Here is a 21,494-nt window from a genome sequence, read left to right on the forward strand (position 1 = left end):
TCTTTTGTAGCTCATAAAGTGCACACTGAGCCACCTCCACCTGGGGAAACCATGTGGCTTCTGTTCAGAGTGGATGAGGGGGCTTTCAATAGGTGTCATCCAGTTAACTGTCTTGTTCCCCCATATCCTCGCCTTTTATTTGCCACACACTAGACATGTTTCACTGAAAGGGTTAAGGGACACAGCAGATCAGCAAAACTCGCCTTTCTGACACATCTGACGAGCACAGAGTTAAAGCTATGAAGTTGATGATGGCTGATAACTAAGGAAACAGAACCCAGTTCAGGTTGGCAAAAAAAAAATTATTGAGGAAAGAACAATTTTAAGAATGCACATTCATCAACAGCCATTTAAAGTTATCTGATGCCATGAAGTATATTCATTATGTACTATGGTGTCCTAAACTGGTTTAAATTGGTCCAGAAGCAGATCTTTGGCAGGCAAAAGCAGTGATCCCTTTTATTAAAAGTGTCCTTCTGCACACATCGTCTTTAAACTGCGAAATATGGGCAACCTTTGTTAGCAGCCAGCACAGAGAGAGCTGAGGCTGAAGGTGCTTGTAAAAACCTTAATGGCTAAGAGCCCATTATGGAATCGGTGGGTAAAAAGCAAGCAGCGACAGAAAAAGAGCATCATTAAATAATGAAGGCTTATAACAGTTCAGTGATTGTGGAGTTACAGGTTTTTCTTTTATGACTAAAATGCAACTTTAAGTTCCAGCTGTGAATTTCTTTGCCTCTCGTTGTGTACATAAGGAAGAAGACTCTGATATCTGATCTTACCAAACTATAGAACTAGTTACTTTATCTAAATCTGTATCCTGCCCATTGTTTGTTTTTATTTATAGTGCCTTAAAAACTATAAAGTGAAATTCCATTTCTTGCTGGGCAAAGGCACCAGAACATTCTGCAGAAGCAAAACTGAGACATGTGGAGAAAAAGGCCCTTTTGAGGCAAGAAGAATTCATGTAAAGTAAGCCTGTAAGGGAAATTATCACACTACCAAAGATGGTTTTCTTGCAGTATTTGTAGCATGCATACAGCTTTCACTTTCCCCGAAGAGAAATGCTACCATTTTTTCTGCAGGCAATGACACCAGCTAATGAATTTCTAAAGACTCCATAATCATCCCATTCCATTTATCTCCTCTGCACCACATTTTGAGTTGCACAAGTGCATCCATTCATTCTGTCCGGTGGGGAGAAACATAATGCAATGCACAATTCCTCCAATTCATACAAAGCTGGCAGCTCTGCTAAAGAGAGCTGAGCCATTTCCCTTTTTAAGTCACCACAGTCAATCAGTCAATCTACAGGCTGTGTATTGCTTCCTTCAACACTGTATCAAAGTTAAATCTAAATGAGAAACAATAGAGCCCAACAGGAAGAATTATCACAAGGCTAACTTGCTAAAGAGAAGGGCTCTCTGGGAAAGCTCATAAATAAGGAGGGCCGCAGAGAGCTGGGCGTTAGTACAAACAGAAAGACTCTGACAGTGCCTGACACTCTGTAACCAAGTTAAACATGAACCAAAGATAAATCTAGCAGGCTGGACACAGGGGAGCTAATTATAGCTATTGCCTGTGTTTAGTCGACTGAGAAAATAACACGGACAAAATAAAGAAATAGAGAGCATGTAATGCAAAGCAGCAAGTCTATGTAACTGCTGTTAAATGTTTCAAAGAACAGCGAAGGGCAACAGAACAATGACTCATCTGCAAGAAAAGTGGATGCATGTGAACAATTTCAACACGAATGCATGTTTCAACTTGCTGATACCACAGTAATCTAAATGAGTCACACACATACTGATTAAACAGACTCTTTCAGTGAATTCACTTTTGGTAAAAAGGTATGAATGTGAAAATGTTTGGGTTTTTTTGTGTTGCATCTATGCATCAGTTTCTACTGTTAGTTGCAACAAACTGGACTGATTGTTACGACCCATTAAAATATGGGAAAACTGCCAGTTAAACCGCAAGACTTAAAAGGTCAGGTTAGTGATGTCACTTGGAGGTTAGCCAGCTTTTGAGAGTTTGCAATGACAGTTGTGGAACTAACAGATTTGATGTTATTTTATACAAACATGGACACGGTTGGGTAGATCAGGTTTAATTGCATTGACAGGGGTTGCAGCTCTTCAGATCTTGAAGGCTCTTTGCTTTACTTGCTGCTTCTCTCTGGGCCTGAGTGAGCTCTGGCACAGCAGCGTCCTTGATAAAATTCTCAGGGCACCAGTCAAACTACGTGAGCTATTGAAAGGCTGATAAGAATTTAATTATTTTCCCTTTGCAACAACAGCAGGCGTGAACAATCGCTGCTGTGCACTTTTGCTTTTTTGAAATTTACAGCCTCTGTGTACCATGTAGGGTGCCGTCGCTTCGATTTGCATTACCACACGCCTTAACAGTTATGGGAGTTTTTCGTTTAAAAGTAAAATATCGCAGCTTAGTTCACACCAGCAGATGATAAGTTAGGAAACAGCATTGCATTCAAGGGTTACAGACAGTTCGGCTTCTATTTGCTCCAAAACTCTACGGATTATCTGAGCATCTGATGTGAGGTACCTGTTGGCAGGAACGACTTAAAGCAGGACAAAGGAGAGTGAACAAGAGTGGGGGAAAAGGAGAGAACGTGGGTGGGGCAGAGCCATTCCTCAAGGCCAATCAGTGTTTCCACACTCGTTCAGCAGGCTCAGAGGCCAGAGTGTAACCCGGAACCACCGAGGCATTTCACCTTGCACTGAAGCTCTCAGCTCGTGAGGGGCGACAACCAAACAAACTGTGTGTGCAGCTTCTTCTTTTTCTGCACTGCTTTGCAAAGAAAAGCTGTTTTATTTTCACCAAGTAAAACTGATAAGTAATCTACTGAGTGCAAGTGCTACAACAAAGGAAGGAGTCAAAACCAATGGTTTCCTCATTTCTGTTTGTTTTTTTAATATTCCTGAATATCATTAAAATGACACAGTAAACACCATCTATGAGCACCTCCACAAACTCCACAGATCATTTCACTGAATTAACAATAAATGACAAGAGCAAACGGGGATCGGTGAAAAGGTTTTAAATATCTAATATGACTTTAGAACGTTTTTTCTTCTTTTTAGCCTCCACATTCACCTTGCACCCTCTCATGTTTATCTTGCAATCCACCAGATTCGTTTTCAATCTGTACATGGACTGCAAAGAGATGACTTCAAAGCATGTGCAACATATAGAGCACACTTATTCCTTCACCCAAACAGGAAGAGTCTAGTCCTTTATTTAAGTGAACACTATAAATATTTGAACATCATCCAAATAAGAGGTAGTCTAGAGCTTCACTCGGTGTCAATTTATTTTGTTAGACGTGGTCTATTTAACAGGAGGAGTGGCATTCAGGGTCACTGGACATTTCTTATCTTAACGTCAAATGAATGAACAACTAGTCTTCCCTCAATCTGGTCACCCTGACACCTCCTCGTGCCTCTCTCTGGGCCCCTGAACCATATGTTGGTGACCACAGTAAAAAGAATCCGCTCGCAGCCTCTCGCGAAGCGTACCTGGACAACACGCTGGTTTGCATTCCTGTTAGATTTGCGTAAACGTGAAGAATTTCCTGATAAGGAGCAGTTTACGCGCCGATGGGCCTTGACCGCAGGTCGCACTTTAGGTTTTCACTTGTTGGATTTGCATAAAACATACATTTGAAGAAGTTCATGCCAGATGTAAAGTGAAAGCAGTTTTTAAGCGTGCATACGGGAGGGTTAAGCCATGGACTCTTGAGCGATTAGAAAGTGAGATAGAAAGGAGGAACGTACCCCAAAGTACTGATGAAGCCATTCACCGAGCCTTCCGCGTACAGAGACACAATGTCTCCAATGTGAAGAAAACTGGATCTGTGCTCTGGCATTTTCACCGAAGATATGTTTCACACTCGTTCTTGCTTTTCCATTTATGAACAAATCCACACGTTACAGCGCCTCCAGTTTGGCATCAGCCATCAGATTCGCCTTCATTCTTCCAGATCTGCCGCTCGGGAAAGTCGATCGAGTAAGGTGAAAGCGCAAGAGGAAAAACAAGCAGGCGAGTTTGAGAAAAGCGCTGTGTTTTTGCACTTAATCAACTTCTTCCTGTATGTCAGAGAGACCCGCAGTCTTCACATCCACTCTTCAGGGGGAGGAGACTGCCGCTGTCACGGCTGTGAGCAAATTCCGTTCAATGACAAGTTTTTTGGTTTTTGCTCAGAGCAGGCGCACTGAAAAACACAAGTCATTAAATGGCGTTTTACAAGGAAATGCACTTGCATAAGTGTGCGGAAAGACACCTGTAAACACGTATCATAGCAGACACGGGGGGAAGTAATTCAAATATATTAAAATTACAAACTGGGCACAAGCCAGGAGTATGTTTGTGCAGCTGGACAAAGATCCCACATTATAAATCACAAACTATCAGACTGTCAGATCTACCCGTCACCTCTGTTATCTTGATCAAAACTATTCATTTCCGTGTAAATATTCATATTGGTCTCAACACAGTGCAAACTTCTGACTGCTCAGCACTGTAATGGACAAACATGGTACTGCACTCTTTTGTAACCTATACAATTTTTGTGTGATTTCACAAAACTTCACAGTTTGACTCATTTGTGTTGAAGTATCTGCTCCTTCACTCATAAAGACTCGCGTCTTCAGCAGCTTCTTGTTTTTACACTTTTTTTTTTTTCAAATAAGCTTATAAAAGCCAAACGACAATGTCCTTTATTGTCATTGTACATGTACAACAAAATTGTTGCGTATAACTTTTGGTGCTAAAAGCAGCAAAAACTGCGTTTATAAAAAGAGTGGGGGAGCAGAAATTACGACCCAGCTACTCCAAAAAATGCTACCTTGTGCTATTTTTTTTTTCTATCGAGCTACACTGGTATCAGTCAGCAGAAAAACCATTCAGAGTGACAGATGGTAAAAAAAAAAAAAAAAAATATTTTATCCTAATTGAGCTTTTATGTTCACTAAAACAGAAGAAAGGAAAAAAAAGGTCTGCAGATATTTTGAGAACCTGGTATGAAACTTGCTCATTTGTTTCTTCATTGTGGCTGCGAGCTTCACAAGGTCAGAGCCATCTAAAAGATCACATTCAGAAGATTTCAGACATTTCTGCAGCTGTTCTCTCTAAAACAACCCAACTGTGACTAAACTGATTTAGATGGATCAACTGCACTATAGATGAGAGAAGATATAGGCATGTAATTATGGGGTAAAGTACACTTTTAAAGCAGTTGTTCCCAAATTTAAAAAAAAAAAACACTTTCTTGTGTCTTTTTACCTGTTATCAGTTCCATTGATTCGATGTTTCTCCTCCAAACTTTGAGGATAAAAATGTAAAATTACAAAATATTTAACCAAAAAAAGACAAATATATATTTTTAAAAAATCATATAAACTTGTGCTTATTGTTCCTTTTTGTTCACCCTTTCTTATGCCATAACTATTTACATTTGGTTAAGAACCACTGAACTAAACCACCATGGTGCTGTTAAAACACGGTTATCTATCAGTACTAATAACGTAATAACATACACAATTATGTCATTCACAACTCAAAAAGGATACATTACACTCGATCCATCCAGTTGTCCTAGAGTTAGAGTTAGAAATAATCCGTGCTTTTATTTTATTGAGAGTAACTTCTTACAATGACTAAAATTATTATGACCATAGTGTTAAATTAAATTTAATCAATACTGAATGTACGATCATTATGGCACATGAATGTGAAAAGGCTTAAAATGAAAGTGTCGTTTGCCAAATTTTATTGGGAAAGTTAAATCAGCAGCAGGAAATCAGCTGCAGTGGAAGAGTGGCAGGAGCTCACGAGGAAGAAAAGTTGTGGCGGTTTCATGTACTACCCATTCTTTTACACCAGGGGGCGCGCAAGACCCAATCTTAAAGAGTTCCTCCGGAAACGTAACTAATGCAGCTCAGATGATTGGCCCTGTAGTGTTCACTTCATCGAACCAACAGGTGATTCAGCTGTTCCACTTTCTCTGTGTTAAATATAAACACCACCGACTGCTGTTTCATACTGGTTTCAATAACTGGTTTCTCATGGTGTTTCAGTGCAATACAAAGCTAACTAATAACTAAAATAATAATGGTAATAACACAAAAAATTCTGAAGATTATTTCTGAAACTAGAAGAAATGAGTGGGTTGCATAATGTTAGGCTTTCCTTAATTTGATGCTGACACACAGACAGTGACAGGCTAACAGCCTAAACTGAATAAACATAATTGGGAGCAGCACTTTATGCTGACAAATTTTTATTCCACCGACTGGGGAAAAAAATCCTGGACTTGTTTTTATCAAAAGCAGTAGTTTTAAAAAATGTAGCATCAGAAAAAACAAACTAAATTATATTTTAAATATTACACTATTTTAAATATACATAGACCTAAAACTAGTGTATCTAATGGAAATTAATATGATATTAATTTCTGATACTTGCTCACAATAATACATCCACAGTTGTGGTCTATATCTTTACACTTACCAAAAAGTTGAGGCATCTGAATGAACTGCGCATGTTCCAGAGGTAGGTGGCAATAATTTAACATGAGGTGTACTAGTGAGGCAAACACTGACCGGGTGGCTTCGTGTAACTTGTGTGTGACATACTGGGCTGGAGAGAGAGAGAGAGAGAGAGAGAGAGAGCAGAGCAGTCGCACCTTTCACAGCTCTGAACAATGAAACGCTCCACTCCTTCCTCCACTTCTCTCTACACGGACCAGCAGTAGGAGCTCCACTCTGGAGGAACAAATAAGTAATAACTTAATATTCGGCCGTGTATCCAGACATCCAGCAGGACTCCCCTCGGTCAGCCTTCACCGCGAGCTGTTGGTCCGAGTGGTCGCGAGGCACCGGAGGATGAAAGTAAACCAGGCTTGTTAATTTTTTCCCTCTTTCGGCGCATGTGCGGTCTCACTCTTCACGTTAACGCGTTTATTTATTATTAAGATAAATCGTTTATGTGGTTAAATCGATACTTTTTTTTTGTCTTTATTCCCTTAACCTTTGTCCGCTCGTGGATGTGCCGAGTTAACTGCTCTTTCGGCTTTGAGTAAACAGTGAAAGGCAGTGTTGTAGTACATTAGGACAACGAAATACTAAAAAGGAGAAAGGCTACATCAATATGCAAAAGCAGGAGCAGATGGTAACCTGAGTCAGTAGAGGTAGTGCAAGGTGCATGGCCTCTTTAGCGCCACATTGCCAAGACCTCTATTGCCACACTGCTGTGACTCTGCTGTTGGATATGTGAGCTACTCCATCTGTATCGTAAACTATATAAACACACGATGTATTTTCAGGGCTTCTTTAGTGCCAGCTGACCTTTTAAAACTTATTTTTTGGATATAGGCTTGTGCCTGGTTTCATTGCTTTTTTCTGATGACTAATTCTCATCTTTTCCCAGCAGAATCAGGAGAAGTAAAGCGATGTGAACAGTAACTGGAATGCAGGATTATCATCTGAGCTCGAGTGGAAGGAGAAAAAAAATCAGACTATAAGATTACACATTTCCTGATCTATGCAGCCCTACAATGCCTTTGAGGTTACAATGTCTTCTCTAAAGCACGTTATTCTGCAGGATAAGGACACGGACAATGAAAAGAAGCTGGACTGGAGCTACATTGAATGGGCTGAAAATGAAGTTGTCACAACAGGTGTGGCGGATGCTGAGACGCAAACGGACTCGCCATCTTTTGAGCACAAAGAGAGCCAGACCAGTAACCCAGTCATAATGCACATAGATCTCAAACGGACACACTCCAAAATGAGACATTTGTCTTTGGTAAACCCAGACAACTCGGCTCCACCTTTCTTTCAGTTTGACCGCCAGGCTCCTGGACGTATCTCCACATCTCCCACCTTGAGGAGGATGAGGAGCACCCGACGTCCTCAGATAGATTTTAGAGAGCCTCACAGGATGGGGAGCACTCAGGAAGAGCAATCATCTGCAAGCACGGGATCCCCCATAAGTCCCCTGTCACCAGTACACCGAGTAGATTCACCTCTTGCAGCGAGCCCACTCTCTGACGGGGAGGCCGATCATCAGCCAGTGTCATCCTCAGGCCAACAGCGAAGCAGATCGCATAGATCAAAGACTTTTGACAACAGTATCACTTCTGTGGAACAAGAATGTCACAGTGCTCATCCTTTTCTTATTAAAGACAATGGATTTCCTGAGGATGAAGTTCAGGTGAGCTTTTGCCACGTATTTGTAAATTTAGCGTTTGCATATTTACTCAGGAAAAAGATGATTTTTCATAACCCTCACACCAACCTCTTCCCCATCACCACACATAAATTTCCTGTAATCTACTGCAGATTTTTTTTCTTTTTTGGCAAAGTCTAAAAATTAAATGGTTGCACATTCCTTCCTTGAGGAAAACCTTCATTCCCTCAATCGGCCTTGCCTCCCGCAGTGGTCACTCACAATGCAAGCTTTTGACAGCAAATGAATCAGCAGTTACATGCACTGACAGCTCTGACCAAGCCCACTGCCTGGAGAGCCCTGGGAAGTGCTCTCCTCGGGCCCCTATTCACCGCAGTCAGCAGTCACCTAATAATGGAGGGGTCAGTGAGCGATGGAAAAAGATAATGGGGAGATCTATTCATCAGCTCACGGTATTCAAGCGAGCCGATCCTCAATAGAGCACCGGCATTCTCCTCCAATATCAGAGGCTTTTGAATGCAAGCGACCACTTAAAATACTGACTCAAATTTGAATGTCTTTGAAAGTGATATAGTGGTGTTGTTAGCTGCAGGAGGTCTGTGAACCCTCTGCTTGGTCCTGACTGTGGAGCGAGACAGTGCCGATGTGGCGTGTAGTATAACTGCTGATTTGGAAAGATGAGGTCACTAACAAAGTTCTTTTTTCTTACAGGAGAAGGAACCCTGTCATGATAGGTAAGTGTACCTTGGACTGTTTTGCATGTTGTCTGTGTTACCCTGTCGTAAAACTCTTCCTGGAACGGATACAGCTATCACATATGGTTTCTTTTTTTATTTTTGTCCTTCTGTTTCACCCGCTCACAAAAACAAGCCAAAATCCGAGCTACAACACGTCAGAGTGCCTCTGAGTTGTGTGCTCTGTTGGTGCTTGAGAGCAAGCGGGGATGGTTGGACCTTTGCTTTGAGGATCCCTGTTGTGCACTCATTGTCACTCGTGTCTTTGTTAATGCTTCATAAGCTTGGTGGGTTAAGTTTTGAGAGTCCTATGGTTATGTATGGGCTCATTAAGGCTGTTTTCCCTTACTGCCGCCCACACCCCTCCTAATAGGCGTCCAGGCTCTTCCCCTCACCGGATAATTAGGCAGCTATTGTCCCTGTAATTACACCCTGGCACTGTGCCTCTTACAGTGACCGGGCCTTTGCGAGCCTTGGTTGGGACAGTCTTGTTTGGGAGCATCATTATTTCTCTTGTTATGCATGAACAAAGCGGCCATTTTTACAAGTGCTCTCTGTAGCAGAGAGGCGGACAAAGAGAAAGCTTTCTGAGCTGCCACAAACCAACAGGATGTCATTGTGAGGATGCTGTGGAATGAACTGCAAGGCGACACTGGCCTGGTATGAGGAGGTAATCGTACCTTTCGTGCCACATGTCCCCCTACATTGCTCAGGTGCTACTGCCGACTGTTATCTGTCTCTCTGTTCAGCATCTTTACATTGATCTGGACGTGGGTGTCGTATCAGTTTACCAGGAAGAAAACGGCCCATCCAGTGAGAGCGAAGAACAGTTGGTGCTTTCACAGTTGAACAAAAGTGTCCTAGAGGAAAAACGTACCAGGTTACCCCCGCTCAGTTGTAGACTGACTTATCCTCCAAGTGTACGAGTTGGCCCTGCAGCCATGTGGCCTACATGTGCACTCGAATTAGTCTCGTAGGGTACTTTTGCAACTGTGCAGCCACAGCAGCAAGAATGCAGGTCCTGTGTGAGGGGATGTGTTGCGCTGTGAGGGGAAGAACACTTCCTTCTTCAATCTAATGAAGAAGTTTTACATAAACTGTTCCTGCATTTTCTTCCCCTTGCTTTTACTTCTGCTCCACTGTATTGTATTGTCAATCTAAACAGGGGCATTAGCCCTCATCTGTCAGTCACACTTCCTTATGGTTTTTAGCCACATTGTGTGTTGCTGTTATCTGCCTGTTATCTGTTACTTTCATCACTACTGATTCCTGCTTAAATTCTCCTTTTTGAAGTCAAAGGCACTAAATTATTTAAAAGCCTAACCGCAGAGTGTTGACGTGGGTCACTGACCGCTTGTCGATCAGTGTCAGCGTGTTCAAAGTGAGCTTTAGCTTTAGCAGAACCAGCTCGTCTGGCTACTTTGCATCCTTTTTTATGGCTGTATGCAGTCATGTTTAATGACTGCAGTTGTCTATTTAGCATTGGGACGGTTTAATGTCATGCTGTCACCAATCAAGTTCTTCCTTTTGGGCTTTTACAACAAATTAAAACATTTCCATGGCCGTGCCCTTTCTGGATATTTAGCCTGCATATTCCAGGGTCAGCTTCCATTGCTTATGAAGATTTATCACTGGGCTTTTAATTTTTAATTTCAACATATGAACGTCCATTTTTGCTTTCAGCAGTAATCCCAGAAGTGCAGCAGCAGCAGAGGATAAGTCAAAACACTTGAGAACAGTGGCCGTTTAAGCCCTGCCTGAGGCTGAGAGGCAGGCCTGTGTTTTTCCAGCCACAGCCATGCCTCAGTTACTAACTATGAAAAGCAGACCAAGCGGATTATAACTGGCACACACTGACAGCTTCCCTCCTTCCACACAAATAGGGCGATCCATTAACAAGCATCTATCCACGGATAATCAGACACATAACACTTATCCTATGTTAATCGCCGGGTTGCTGCACAATGCGGATGGTATTTCAGTGGTATCCCAACAATGTAAAACCACAAATAGGAATTCTGTAATTTCCTGTTGCTTGTATGATTTCCATTCTTTTAGAATATAATACACTTACAATGGAGTAATAATCATTGAACTGTACATTTCTGATGTCTGATGAGCTTTTCTTCTTAGTATAAAGAACTAGTTTTTGTTTTTTTGGTTGTTTTGTCTTTTCTTTGTTTGCGTATTTGGATTTTTTTCCATCTTAAATTGTCCACCTGTCCGCTTTTGTGTCCTCAGGCTTTATCAGAGGAGACGGAGCTCCGTCGTCGTGAGTTTGCCCGGCTTGGATGTTTCTCCAGGAGATCTTTTCGTGTCCAATGGAGCAGCTGACTTACTAAATGACTCAAACTTCGCAGGTACCTCTGTCAGTCCCGGCAGATTGCAGTCTGCCCTCTGTTTAGGGGATGCTTACTCATGAACTAGTATGTGTCTGTTATTGAGTCAATATGTCTATTGTTGTAATGCTTCACAGCAAAATGAACTTCCTTCTTTCCGCTTGGTTGTATCGTGTCCTTTCTCGTTGTTATGGTGATCGACTCAAATGTGTGCACAACAGTTCGATTTTTTTTTCCGGTTTACTTTATGAATTTCCATGAACTTTTTATTTTTAGACGTGGGACTCACCAGGCACGCCACCATACAATATCATCGCAATTTTTAGGCATGTGATATCCTGAGTATCTGCTAATTACATCCGTACCTGTTTTATCCAGTAACACAAAGATAAAGTTATCTCACTTCACTTATGTTTTTTGGCTGCAAAATGAGGTTGCTAAGCATACCAACACCATCAATAAAACCTCCCATAAATGTTACCCTAATGCCGAGTCAATCTGCTAATCACTTTGATATCAATTAAGTTTGCTCGGCTAACGTTATGTCAGATGATGGTGCATGAGACGAGCCTTCCTGTTTATAGTATTCTCAGACTATTTAAATTTATGACTAAATTATATTTATTTGGTATTCCTGTTTAGATGATAGTAAAAATACTACAAAAATACTGCAAAATGTTTTTCCCCCACCATTATTGATTACTGAAATACTTGAAAGCTACTTTGACAAAATGTTTAATTTAGTACTTTAATAAAAGTTTGTTTTTTTAGCTGAATTTCGAACCTCAAACTAAGTTAATTAATGACTATAATTACTTTTTTATAATGAAGGTAATGGTTTTATAGAATTAAATTTATTCAAAGTCAAGATTATTGTAAGTTACATCTTATTTTATTATTACATCTTTACTAAAAGTGCGGTTTATAACTTTATCTACACACCTATAAAACAGACAGACTAGAGATAATCTGTAGAAAGTGCTATATAGAGTTATGAGTAAACATCAGTTTAGTGTTGTTGTGTCGTAAAGGGAGCATTATTTGTATTTCTAGAATTTAAAAAAGCAAAAGGACAGAATTTGTGGTGGTCACTTTACAAAAAACAAAAGATTTTTTTGACATTTTCAGTAAGCTGTGATTGGCGCTGTCATGTGCGTATAACTTAAAATGCTCACGCTTCTTTTCGCTGTCACAACTTTTACAGATACCAAGAAGTCAAAGTGGCCTTTTTCGAGGCGTAGTACGGTAAGTGCATTTGTATTTCTGCTAGTCATCGATGTGTGTGACTGGTGCCAGTGGCGTGCTTGTAATTTGTTTTGATGTACTTTGTTTTAGGAGTGAGCAGTTGGTTTGGACATTGTTCTCTGACCCACTTCCCAAAGCAGATTAGTGTGTTTCCTCTTATCCCTTTTGGCCCACACAGCTTTTTGTAATTGGTCAACACTTGAAATGCAGAACTTGAGCCAAACTTGTTAATTTAGTTTTGAAACTGCTGGGTGGTTATGTGAACAGATATTAACAACAATTAGGCACACACCCTTTTTTCTTGGCTAGTGCACAGGCCCTAAAAATCTGCCTAATGTGTTGCCTAATTTTTTTTTTTCCTTTCAGAGTAAAGGCAAGCCGCAGACATGCACGGTGTCAGATATTGAGAAATATCTCTCAACTGCGCAGATTCAAGACTGGAGAAACTCGGAGCTTCAGAGATTTAAGGCAAGAAATGAGCGCTATTAGCTGCTGTTTGTTTTGTAAATCATCGTGTTGGTTCTGTACGTTCACTGACTTTGTGATCCAGGCTTAGCCATCCAGATTCCCAAGTCAAATACAACTCAGTGTTTGCCAGATGACTCAGAAATGAGAAGATGACAGTTACATGGAAGCTCCTACAATGTTTGAATGACACAGACTGTGTAAGAACCAGAATTTCTAGGCAGTGACTACACAAGTCAACCTGTATATGTACACAAACAAACACTGATGTACTCCTGAATCTATAATAGTGGCAGATGGAAATTTACAGCCATAAAATAAACATGTTTGCTGAGATTTCTGTGGAGGATGCAGCCTTTACTTTGAGTTATAGCTTCTTGTCTTTTTGTGTATCTGTGAGCAGGACTACTCTCTGGCTGAGTTCCTGCAAGACCAGTCTTCCCAGGTCAGCGCTTCCTCTGACCCTCAGGGCTTCAAGAGACAAGAGACCATCTGGGAGCTCTTCACCAGCGAGTGTGTTTACTTCATGGATCAACTCATGGTTCTCAAAGAGGTGACTCTTTCCCTACAGAGCCTCACAATGCACGCATGCACACAATCACAAAAACACACACAGGATCACAAATAAATAGACCAAACCCAAATGCAACTGAACACCTGCTTCTTTGTATTCTTCTCACTGAATTCCCGCCTTTGGAGTTCGTGTAAAACTCTCTTTGGATTTTCCCGTCTTTCCACCAGTGGATTTGAAATTTAATGCTGGCATGAGAGAGACCTTGAACCTATTCTCTTTCTGCTTTCTTTGTGCCTCTCAGGTGTTTTCGGCTACGCTTACGAACCTGCAGGTGACGCACTGCCTGACTGATATTGACTCATGGAGGCTGTTTGCGAATCTCAATGAGCTTTGCCTGGTGAGAAATGATGCAAATCATTTGCATGAGGAGTTTGTGTAAATACTTTTTAACAACAGTTGCTTTCATATCCTTAAAACAACATGGTTTGGTGTCACATCAACATAAGGTTACTATGAAAGAGCTAATGATGAGTCATTACAGCTGTATTATTTTAAAATGCTAGCTTTTTATTTAAAGCTTATTTAATGGTCAGCAAAAAAAATAATGTGGTGTAAAAAACCTTTGTTAACAATTATCTTAACATAATACCTCGGTGATATTATAAAAATGTCACATGGCCCTGTGGTGACATTTGACACTGTTTTCTGCTCCAGGTGAGCTCAGGTTTCCTAAACAGCCTCCTCCGCGTTATCAAGAACATGTTGGAGATTACTGAGGGTGGCAGTCCCACCCTGCTGGATCTGCTGGGGAAGGCAAGTTTGATTCCCATTTGGACCCTGTGACAGCAGTGTTCACTAGTCCGCTGATAAGACAATCAAAATAGATAGAAAAAGTGTGAATGATATGCTCATCTGGATTAATTATTATACAATCCTTAAAGTATTTTCATAAACAGCTTTTTTTTTTTCAAAGACTTGAAAAATAGCTGCATAGTTTGAATATATTAACCATAAGCTCTTATTTGGGAAGCATTCTTATTTTCTTCTAGCTATTAAGGATCAGCTGGACTTGATATAATGTGCAGAAAAGCCAAAATGTAATATTCTCGTACAGTTGAGGTCAAACATTTAAGGACACTGATCATTTTTTGGTAATTTTGGGCTTTTATGATTTCTTTGAACTGTTCATTTTCCAGGGTAGGCTGATTGTGCAGCATATATCTTTAATGACTTCAAAAAACAAGAACTGGGTACACAAGTTGGACTTTATTTTGGATTTTCTCTAATCCACACAGGATTAAAAATGCACATACAGATATTTAATCGCTCGTCAGGGTGGAATTTGAGTTCATTTAAATTACTTGGTTTGTTGGCACATACCTGGCCTTTAAGCATAGCCACATGAGAGGAATTTGTTTAGGATGTTCAAGAACAACTTAGGAACCACCGAGGCTCCAGCCTGCTATGAACTGGGAACTGCACAAGCGTTTTACATCACCATGGACTGAGAGAAGCTCCTGCTCGAAAATCGACAGCTTCAAGCTTGACTAGATTTCTAGCTGCCCACATGGACAAAACACATTCCACACAGTCTTATAGTCCAATAATCAAGAGTGATAACTAGTGCTCGGGAAAATGCCTCCTTAATGCAGATGTTTTTATGAGAACACAAATACACAGCTGAATTTACTTTTTTAGAAAAGAGGACGGCCATCACGATGCTCTCACTGACCAAATTTAGCACGCTTGCATTTAAACTGTACTTTGAAATCTAAGTATGTGCTTTGTTATTATCTGTTCCATCTCCCTTTCTCTCATGACAAGAGCGTGTTGAAAATATGGCATCTTCAAAGCTCGCTGAGAAGGGAAAAGGTTACCTAACTCTAGTTACAATTACATAAAATTATTAAAAGTTTAACAGAAACATCACAGGACAATCTTAGACACATTTATGCCATTACAAACACAGACTGGACATTTTTGTGCGTGCATGTGTGCATGCGGCCTCCTCTTTGTGCTTTTTTACGATATGTTTATCTGCAGCTTAACAGCTGATGCGACCCAGCAGCCTGTATCCCAGTGTTTGTCTAAAACTACTGTCTGCTGGCAGGCTTTCCAGGAGAGCATATGCCACTGCCTGCAGACGTATTGCCTCAACTACTCCACGGCTCTTCTGTATCTGGACAGTCTGAAGCCCAGAGAGGACTTTGGGACTTACGTGAAGGTACAGGAGAGGTCTTACTGGTGTGTGTCTGTGTGTGTGTGAGCGTGCCAGTCAGCAAAGTGGGAAGGACGCTGGGTACCATGACAATGCAGCAGGTGTTGTGTGCCAATGTGAGAGAGGACTCACAGGAGCATTGGTGCCCAAATAGCAAACAATCAGTTCAGTGTCACAGCGGCCGGCCAATGGGAGGAATGTCACCGTTTGTACCTTGTGTAACTTTCCCTGTCATCATGCTGGCGTGTTTGCTGAAACTGTCATTGTGTTTGGTCTTACATATAATTTCTTCTCACAGGCATTTCACTGCCCATCCTCTCCCTCCTTCCCTACAAAGTCAAGTCCTTTCAAACATTTGACCTCACTCGTTCTGTCACCGTACCCATTCTTTGTCCCTCCTTTTTTTCTCCTCAGTGGTGTGAGAGGAGCAAGCAGTGCCGACGGCTTCACCTGCGTGACCTGCTGGTGGCACCGCTGCAGAGGCTAACTCGATACCCACTGCTGTTGCGGAATATCGCAAAGAGATGTCAGAAGGAGGACGAAACACGAGGGCTGGAACTTATAGCAGAACAAGTGGACAAATCGATATGTGAGCACTGAATTCGAAAATTCCCTTCTGTTATCAAAATGCTCTCCTTTTGATTTCGGCTGACCTCATTAGGAGAGGTCTAAATAAGCTTTTCCTGTTTCAGTCCTGCTAAATTAAAGCGCCTGCACAGGTCTTGTCACCTTGCAAAATGAATGTTTTGAGTCAGGCGTCTGAGTAATGTTAATCAGCTGATCATGACTCACGTGTTTCTTCAGCACGCCTCTAGAGGTGTTTGCCTCCTGGTGGTTTACAAACATATCTAGATAGAAGGGCTTTTTAAGTGGACGTAAGTCTGTCAACATAAACAGGCCAGCTAGTATCCGTGCCTGTCAGCACACAAGTTGCATGCTTTGGATATCAGCCAGGAGGCCTTGACCATTTATTTTTCACTGCAAGCCTCTGCTTGCAGACCTGTTTTGGCGGTTTATTATATAACTGGAAGGACAGGCTGTGGGAAATGTTCTACAGCCGTTCAACTCAATGTCATGTTGCCGTGTTGAACAAATAACCGTACCAAACGAAACAGCGCGGGGTATAGAAATCTTTAATTAAACCTTGTCCCATAACCATTAAAAAGGTGTGTTTTACCACACCTTTTAAAAGGTTATGATTGTGTAAAGCGTAGGTGACAATGAGTAATGTAATCACAGCTAGGATGTGTAGACCAAAGTCCTCTGTGGGTGTGGGGGATATTTACTGTAAAAGCAGAGACAGCTGAAATCTCTCACGATATGGTCACGTCCGTGTATGGCATCACTGTATAGCATTGTAAATGAATGTAATCATTATGCACTTCGGTACATTATAAAATGCATATTTTACATAGGTATATGTTACGTAAAATAAAAGGCATAGGAAATGTAGCAGGAGTTTTGTGTGACGTGTCAGACATGAATGAAGTTGTCGGTGATAAATTTGAGTCTGAGGACCCGTTTTTGTCCTTTTTGACATTCAGTCTCCTGTCCTCTCTGTTTACAGGTGATTTAGAAGGAAAGGTCAAATGGCTGGATAACTACCAGAAAGTGAAACAGTTGAGAGATGCCCTGGTTTGGCTGCCTGTATGGGAGAGGGACAAGCGTGCTTTCATCCCTGAGGTCTGTCCTGTGTTTGTGTATATATTGCTATTTGGGTGTGTTTGTGTCGTCAGGAACTGTGTTGAAAGAGCAACGTGTCACACAGATGTGCCAACACTTTATCCTCCAGTGCCTGATGATCATCAGATAAACTGATCAAATTATCAGAAAATCAGATCTGAAAGCAATGAATAGCAGTATTTAGAGTTTTACAGTGTCATTTGCTAATAGTTCAGTTTCACATCTTTAAATATTAGCTTCAATTTGAATGGGAGGATGAAAGCAGCACTATTCTTCTTCTTCTTCTTTTTTCCAAGAGAGTCTTTCTTCCCTGTCATTGTAGGTGGATTAACACTTCTGTTTGAATTCTCGCGAAATAGAAAGAGTAGCAAACACTTGGTGTAAGTGAGAGCAGTGAAAAGAAGTCAGTTAATGAATAGCTTGATTTCATAGCACTTATACTAAGGTAATAAGTCTGTCATCCAGGTGCAGAGCACGCTGTGAAACAGAAAGACTCAGACACCAGAGGAGAGAAACTTGCACTTATTTTTTTCCCTTTTGTTTTAATGGGACCAGTCCACCCATCAGTTGTATGGGGAAAGAGCTTCTACTGTGAAACCACCTCCCAGTTTGTATTCGGAAGACAGATACCTTCTAAGCTGATTAAAACATTCCTTTTTGATAAAACTTATAGTTGCTGCTCGATCAGGTGACCCTGAAACACATTTTAGTTTTGCTGCTACATGCTTCTGGGAGATTTCCTGTCATACACTGTGACACGCGTTCTCTTCCAAAATTTATGTTTTGTCCTGTCAGTATTTTTTCTTCTCTTTCTCCTCACCATGAACCAGTTCCTTGATAGCTGCCCCTCAGTGAGCCTGGTTCTGATCCGGACGTTTCTTCTTGTTAACAGAAAGCTTTTCCTAAGTGCCTGCTCATAGGGGGACTGTATAATTGTTGTAGTCTTTGCTTTTACATTGTAAGTTATATAGTAAAGTATAAATTGCCTTGAGGAGGGCTATTGTGATATGGTGCTATATAAACAAACCTGAACTGAAGAGAACACAGATAGCAGTGGTAGAGAGCTGCGATGTGTAAGTCATACATGTAAATGACTTGTTGCATATAAGTATTGTGAGCATTTAACTATCATCAGTGCTGACAATACCTATTTGCACCCGTGGTACTGGTAGTGTCAGCATGTAACCGTAGTTAAACGTGACCACATTTTTGAACATTTAGTTCTTTCCGCCATTGTCATCTGTTTATGTGAACGTGTTTGTTTTTGTGTGCTACCTGTTTGCAGCAGCTACCTGTAGCCCTCACACAGACAGCTCATCTGGATTTGAAATACCAAAGATGCATCTTAAATTAGACACAAGTGACTTGCTCTTTCGCTATCATGCGCATACGTATTTATTAATCCAATAGTATGCAGTTAAGACGTGCTATGCTTAAAGTGATATGTACATGTTAGTAGTAGAGGGCCAGGGTGCTCATTCAGAAGCCAACATGCTGAGTTGCTGTCAGATTGTTGAAAGGTGAAAATGTTTTCTAATGTGACTCACTGCTTTCTTTCAGAATCTGAAACATCTTCTGAAGACTGTCACACTGGATAATCTGATTTCTCACAGGAGTCTGCTGCACGAAGGGAAACTCGTCCTCACAGGTGTGTCAGCTGGCATAAATCCAACACATTTCACACGCTTCCTGCTTCGAATCGACTAAAAACTTTACGTCATCTTTCTGTGGTTAATTCCCAGAGAACGCAAAGCTCATAGATGTCTACATGTTCCTCTTTGATGAATTCTTGCTGATTACAAAGATGAAGAGAAACAAGAAGGTGGGTCACTCTATAACCTTTGCTCACTCTAACCTAGGCTAGTGATAGATATTTAGTGCAAGGATGCCTTAACTACATATCCCTCATAACTTCATATAAATGTCCTGACATCCTGTGCAGAGGTCCGTAGGTCCAGAGCAGAATCCTCTGAAAAACCTGGAGCTGGATCAGATGCTGAAGGAGGGATGCACCTTCACGGTTCTCGACCAGCCAATCTCTCTGGATCGACTCCAACTTAGAAACATCGATCAACTTAATGCCTCCTGTAAGTAAAATTTTTAAGATTCAACGAATTGAGTTTTCTAGCTCTAAACCCATTTTTAATAGAACACACGTTTGTAGCACGTCGTAGCAAAGCAGTCAACAGAATCAAAATAGCCTTCTGGGTCACGTCTCTCTGTTTATGTTTGCATGCCATGTGGTGCATCGGTGTTATTAAATGAAAGCATTTGTACTTTCTTGACAGCATCGGGGTTGCCTCATTCTTTCATAGTAATGCACCAGAACCGCTACCAACAGTGTATCGGTGCATTCATCCTGCAAGCTGCGTCAGAGGCTGTCAAGGTAGATCAATTCAACTGCGAATACCTGAAATGTTTCCAAAGAGAGCATGCAGGACACAGATCACATTATGTTCAGAAGAACAATGTGTCATAAGTTTATCCAAACATTTCTGCCTTGTGCAAAACATCAGTGCGAGATGTGAACTCTACAGAGCCCTGAAAGTGAAGCTAAAATATTTTAAATGATTTCTAAATTCAGTTTGTATGCATGTCTGTTCAGATTTATTTATAGTAAAAATTCATAGCTATACATTTAATCTTTTTAAAGGTTTCTGTTATTTTGGTTTAGATGAACAATGTATAGGAAAATAAAAATAAATTGCTGTATTGTTTCATCTTACTTGTGTGAAGCTGTTTAGGACAGCTTACAGCAACAAAGAAATAATAAGCTATACAATTTATAATATTACCAGTTATTCAAACTGGTAAATCTGATATTTCTCTTTCTAAACATTTTTTCCCCACCAGAGAGTATGGATGTCAAAGATAGAGGGCGCAGTGACGGCGCTGCTGAAGCAGGACTCTCAGCAGGCACGAGTAAAGAGCTCCTCGCTGTGGCTGGAGTCTTCACAGATATGACCCATCAAGCAGAACTAGAAGCCATGTGAAAACGTTTCTACTGTTAATGTGCACTTCACTGCCCCCTGATGTCTTGTAAATGACTGCACTAGCACTAGGATGATTTTGTAAACGGTTTGCCTGTGAAGGCAGCTGCTACAGTAGTGTAAAATAAACATCTCATCATGTAGTAAAACGTTGGGTTTAGCATTCCACACATCATTTCACGCAGTTTTTAAATTGTCTGTGAGCTATTGATCACTTCTGATGTTTCATAGTGCTTCATACAGTACTGTGCAAAAGTCTTCAGCCACCCCTAATTATTTAATATTTTAAAAATACGATATAGGTGCATTCTAAAGAGCTTGAAAGTTTAGTATGACCACTGCAGCTTGATCTCTTAGGCACGCTTTTTGTAACGTCTTACAGACCTTCAGGAACAGTTCTCCAGGCTTCTTGAAAGACATTCAAGGCTCTTCTTTGGATGTTTCTCACTTTTGTTTCATTTTCTGTGCAGACGATCCCACACTGCTTTAGTAATGTTGAGGTCCAGGTTTGTTTTTATATCCAGGTATGGTTTTACTGCACTGACAGTATGTATCACTGTCATGCTGAAAAATGAAGCCGTTGCCAATTAGATGCTTTCCAGGTGTTATTGCATAGCAGGTGGTGGTGATGGTATTTTCCTGCATTTATAATACATTTACGATTAATTCTGACAAGATCTCAGACACCACTAGCTGAAATGCAGCCTCCACCGTGGTTTACAGATGGCTGTGGATCTTCACTGCTGCTCCTCTCTCCCTGACCTCCTTTCAAATTGTCATCAATACGTATAAACTAAAAGAAAATTTGGATTCAAGACCCGTTACCACTCATTTTCTATCTGTTTGCCTTCCTTAATAATGACTTCTTGACAGCCACCCTTCACCTGAGACCAGTGCCAGATCCAGTATTTGCTGGATTTTCCATCTGTTCTTCTTTCATCCACTCATCTTTTTAAGGACATACAGCACAGCATCCAAGATATAAGGTTCCAAATAGTCTGCTAGCTGTAGATACTACACTGGTTCAGCCCTTTTTAATGGTTGAATGATTCATAGCACACTCTTAAGTTGCTTAACAAAAAAAAAAGGACAGGA

General features: G+C 40.9%; 2 protein-coding genes across 3 annotated transcripts in view; one reads left to right on the plus strand and one right to left on the minus strand.

The window, feature by feature from the left end:
• Positions 1-4,131, minus strand: part of itpr2 (inositol 1,4,5-trisphosphate receptor, type 2) — a 64,015-nt gene extending 59,884 nt beyond the window's left edge. The window contains exon 1 of the mRNA XM_087842976.1: positions 3,798-4,131. Coding sequence (XP_087699102.1) covers positions 3,798-3,889 — 92 coding nt within the window. The 5' untranslated portion in view covers positions 3,890-4,131. The remainder of the gene's footprint in view (positions 1-3,797) is intronic.
• A 2,548-nt stretch (positions 4,132-6,679) lies between these two features.
• Positions 6,680-20,548, plus strand: plekhg7 (pleckstrin homology domain containing, family G (with RhoGef domain) member 7). 2 transcript variants are annotated; one of them, XM_087844340.1, is made up of 17 exons: positions 6,680-6,911; positions 7,450-8,235; positions 8,923-8,945; positions 11,187-11,305; positions 12,489-12,529; positions 12,896-12,997; positions 13,398-13,547; positions 13,810-13,905; positions 14,223-14,321; positions 15,619-15,732; positions 16,141-16,315; positions 17,294-17,409; positions 18,970-19,057; positions 19,152-19,231; positions 19,352-19,496; positions 19,698-19,795; positions 20,263-20,548. In XM_087844340.1, the coding sequence occupies exons 2-17, from the start codon at positions 7,564-7,566 to the stop codon at positions 20,371-20,373; spliced, it is 2,229 nt and encodes a 742-aa protein (XP_087700466.1). In that variant the 5' UTR covers positions 6,680-6,911; positions 7,450-7,563; the 3' UTR covers positions 20,374-20,548. The 2 variants fall into 2 exon arrangements, with proteins under 2 accessions (XP_087700466.1, XP_087700465.1); XM_087844339.1 differs by having other exon boundaries at positions 7,453-8,235.
• The last annotated feature ends 946 nt before the right edge of the window (positions 20,549-21,494 follow it).

This window comes from Neolamprologus brichardi, chromosome 7 (assembly GCF_056152115.1).
Source record: "Neolamprologus brichardi isolate AB-2024 chromosome 7, ASM5615211v1, whole genome shotgun sequence".
Taxonomy (NCBI): Eukaryota; Metazoa; Chordata; class Actinopteri; order Cichliformes; family Cichlidae; genus Neolamprologus; species Neolamprologus brichardi.

What these genes read in the sequence shown, in the direction of transcription:
- plekhg7 (XM_087844340.1), top strand. Translation starts at nt 7,564, where the DNA reads ATGCAGCCCTACAATGCCTTTGAGGTTACAATGTCTTCTCTAAAGCAC. An exon ending in ATCTCAATGAGCTTTGCCTG is followed by an intron (nt 13,906 to 14,222) that starts GTGAGAAATGAT and finishes TTTCTGCTCCAG; the next exon opens with GTGAGCTCAGGTTTCCTAAA. An exon ending in ACTTTGGGACTTACGTGAAG is followed by an intron (nt 15,733 to 16,140) that starts GTACAGGAGAGG and finishes TTTTCTCCTCAG; the next exon opens with TGGTGTGAGAGGAGCAAGCA.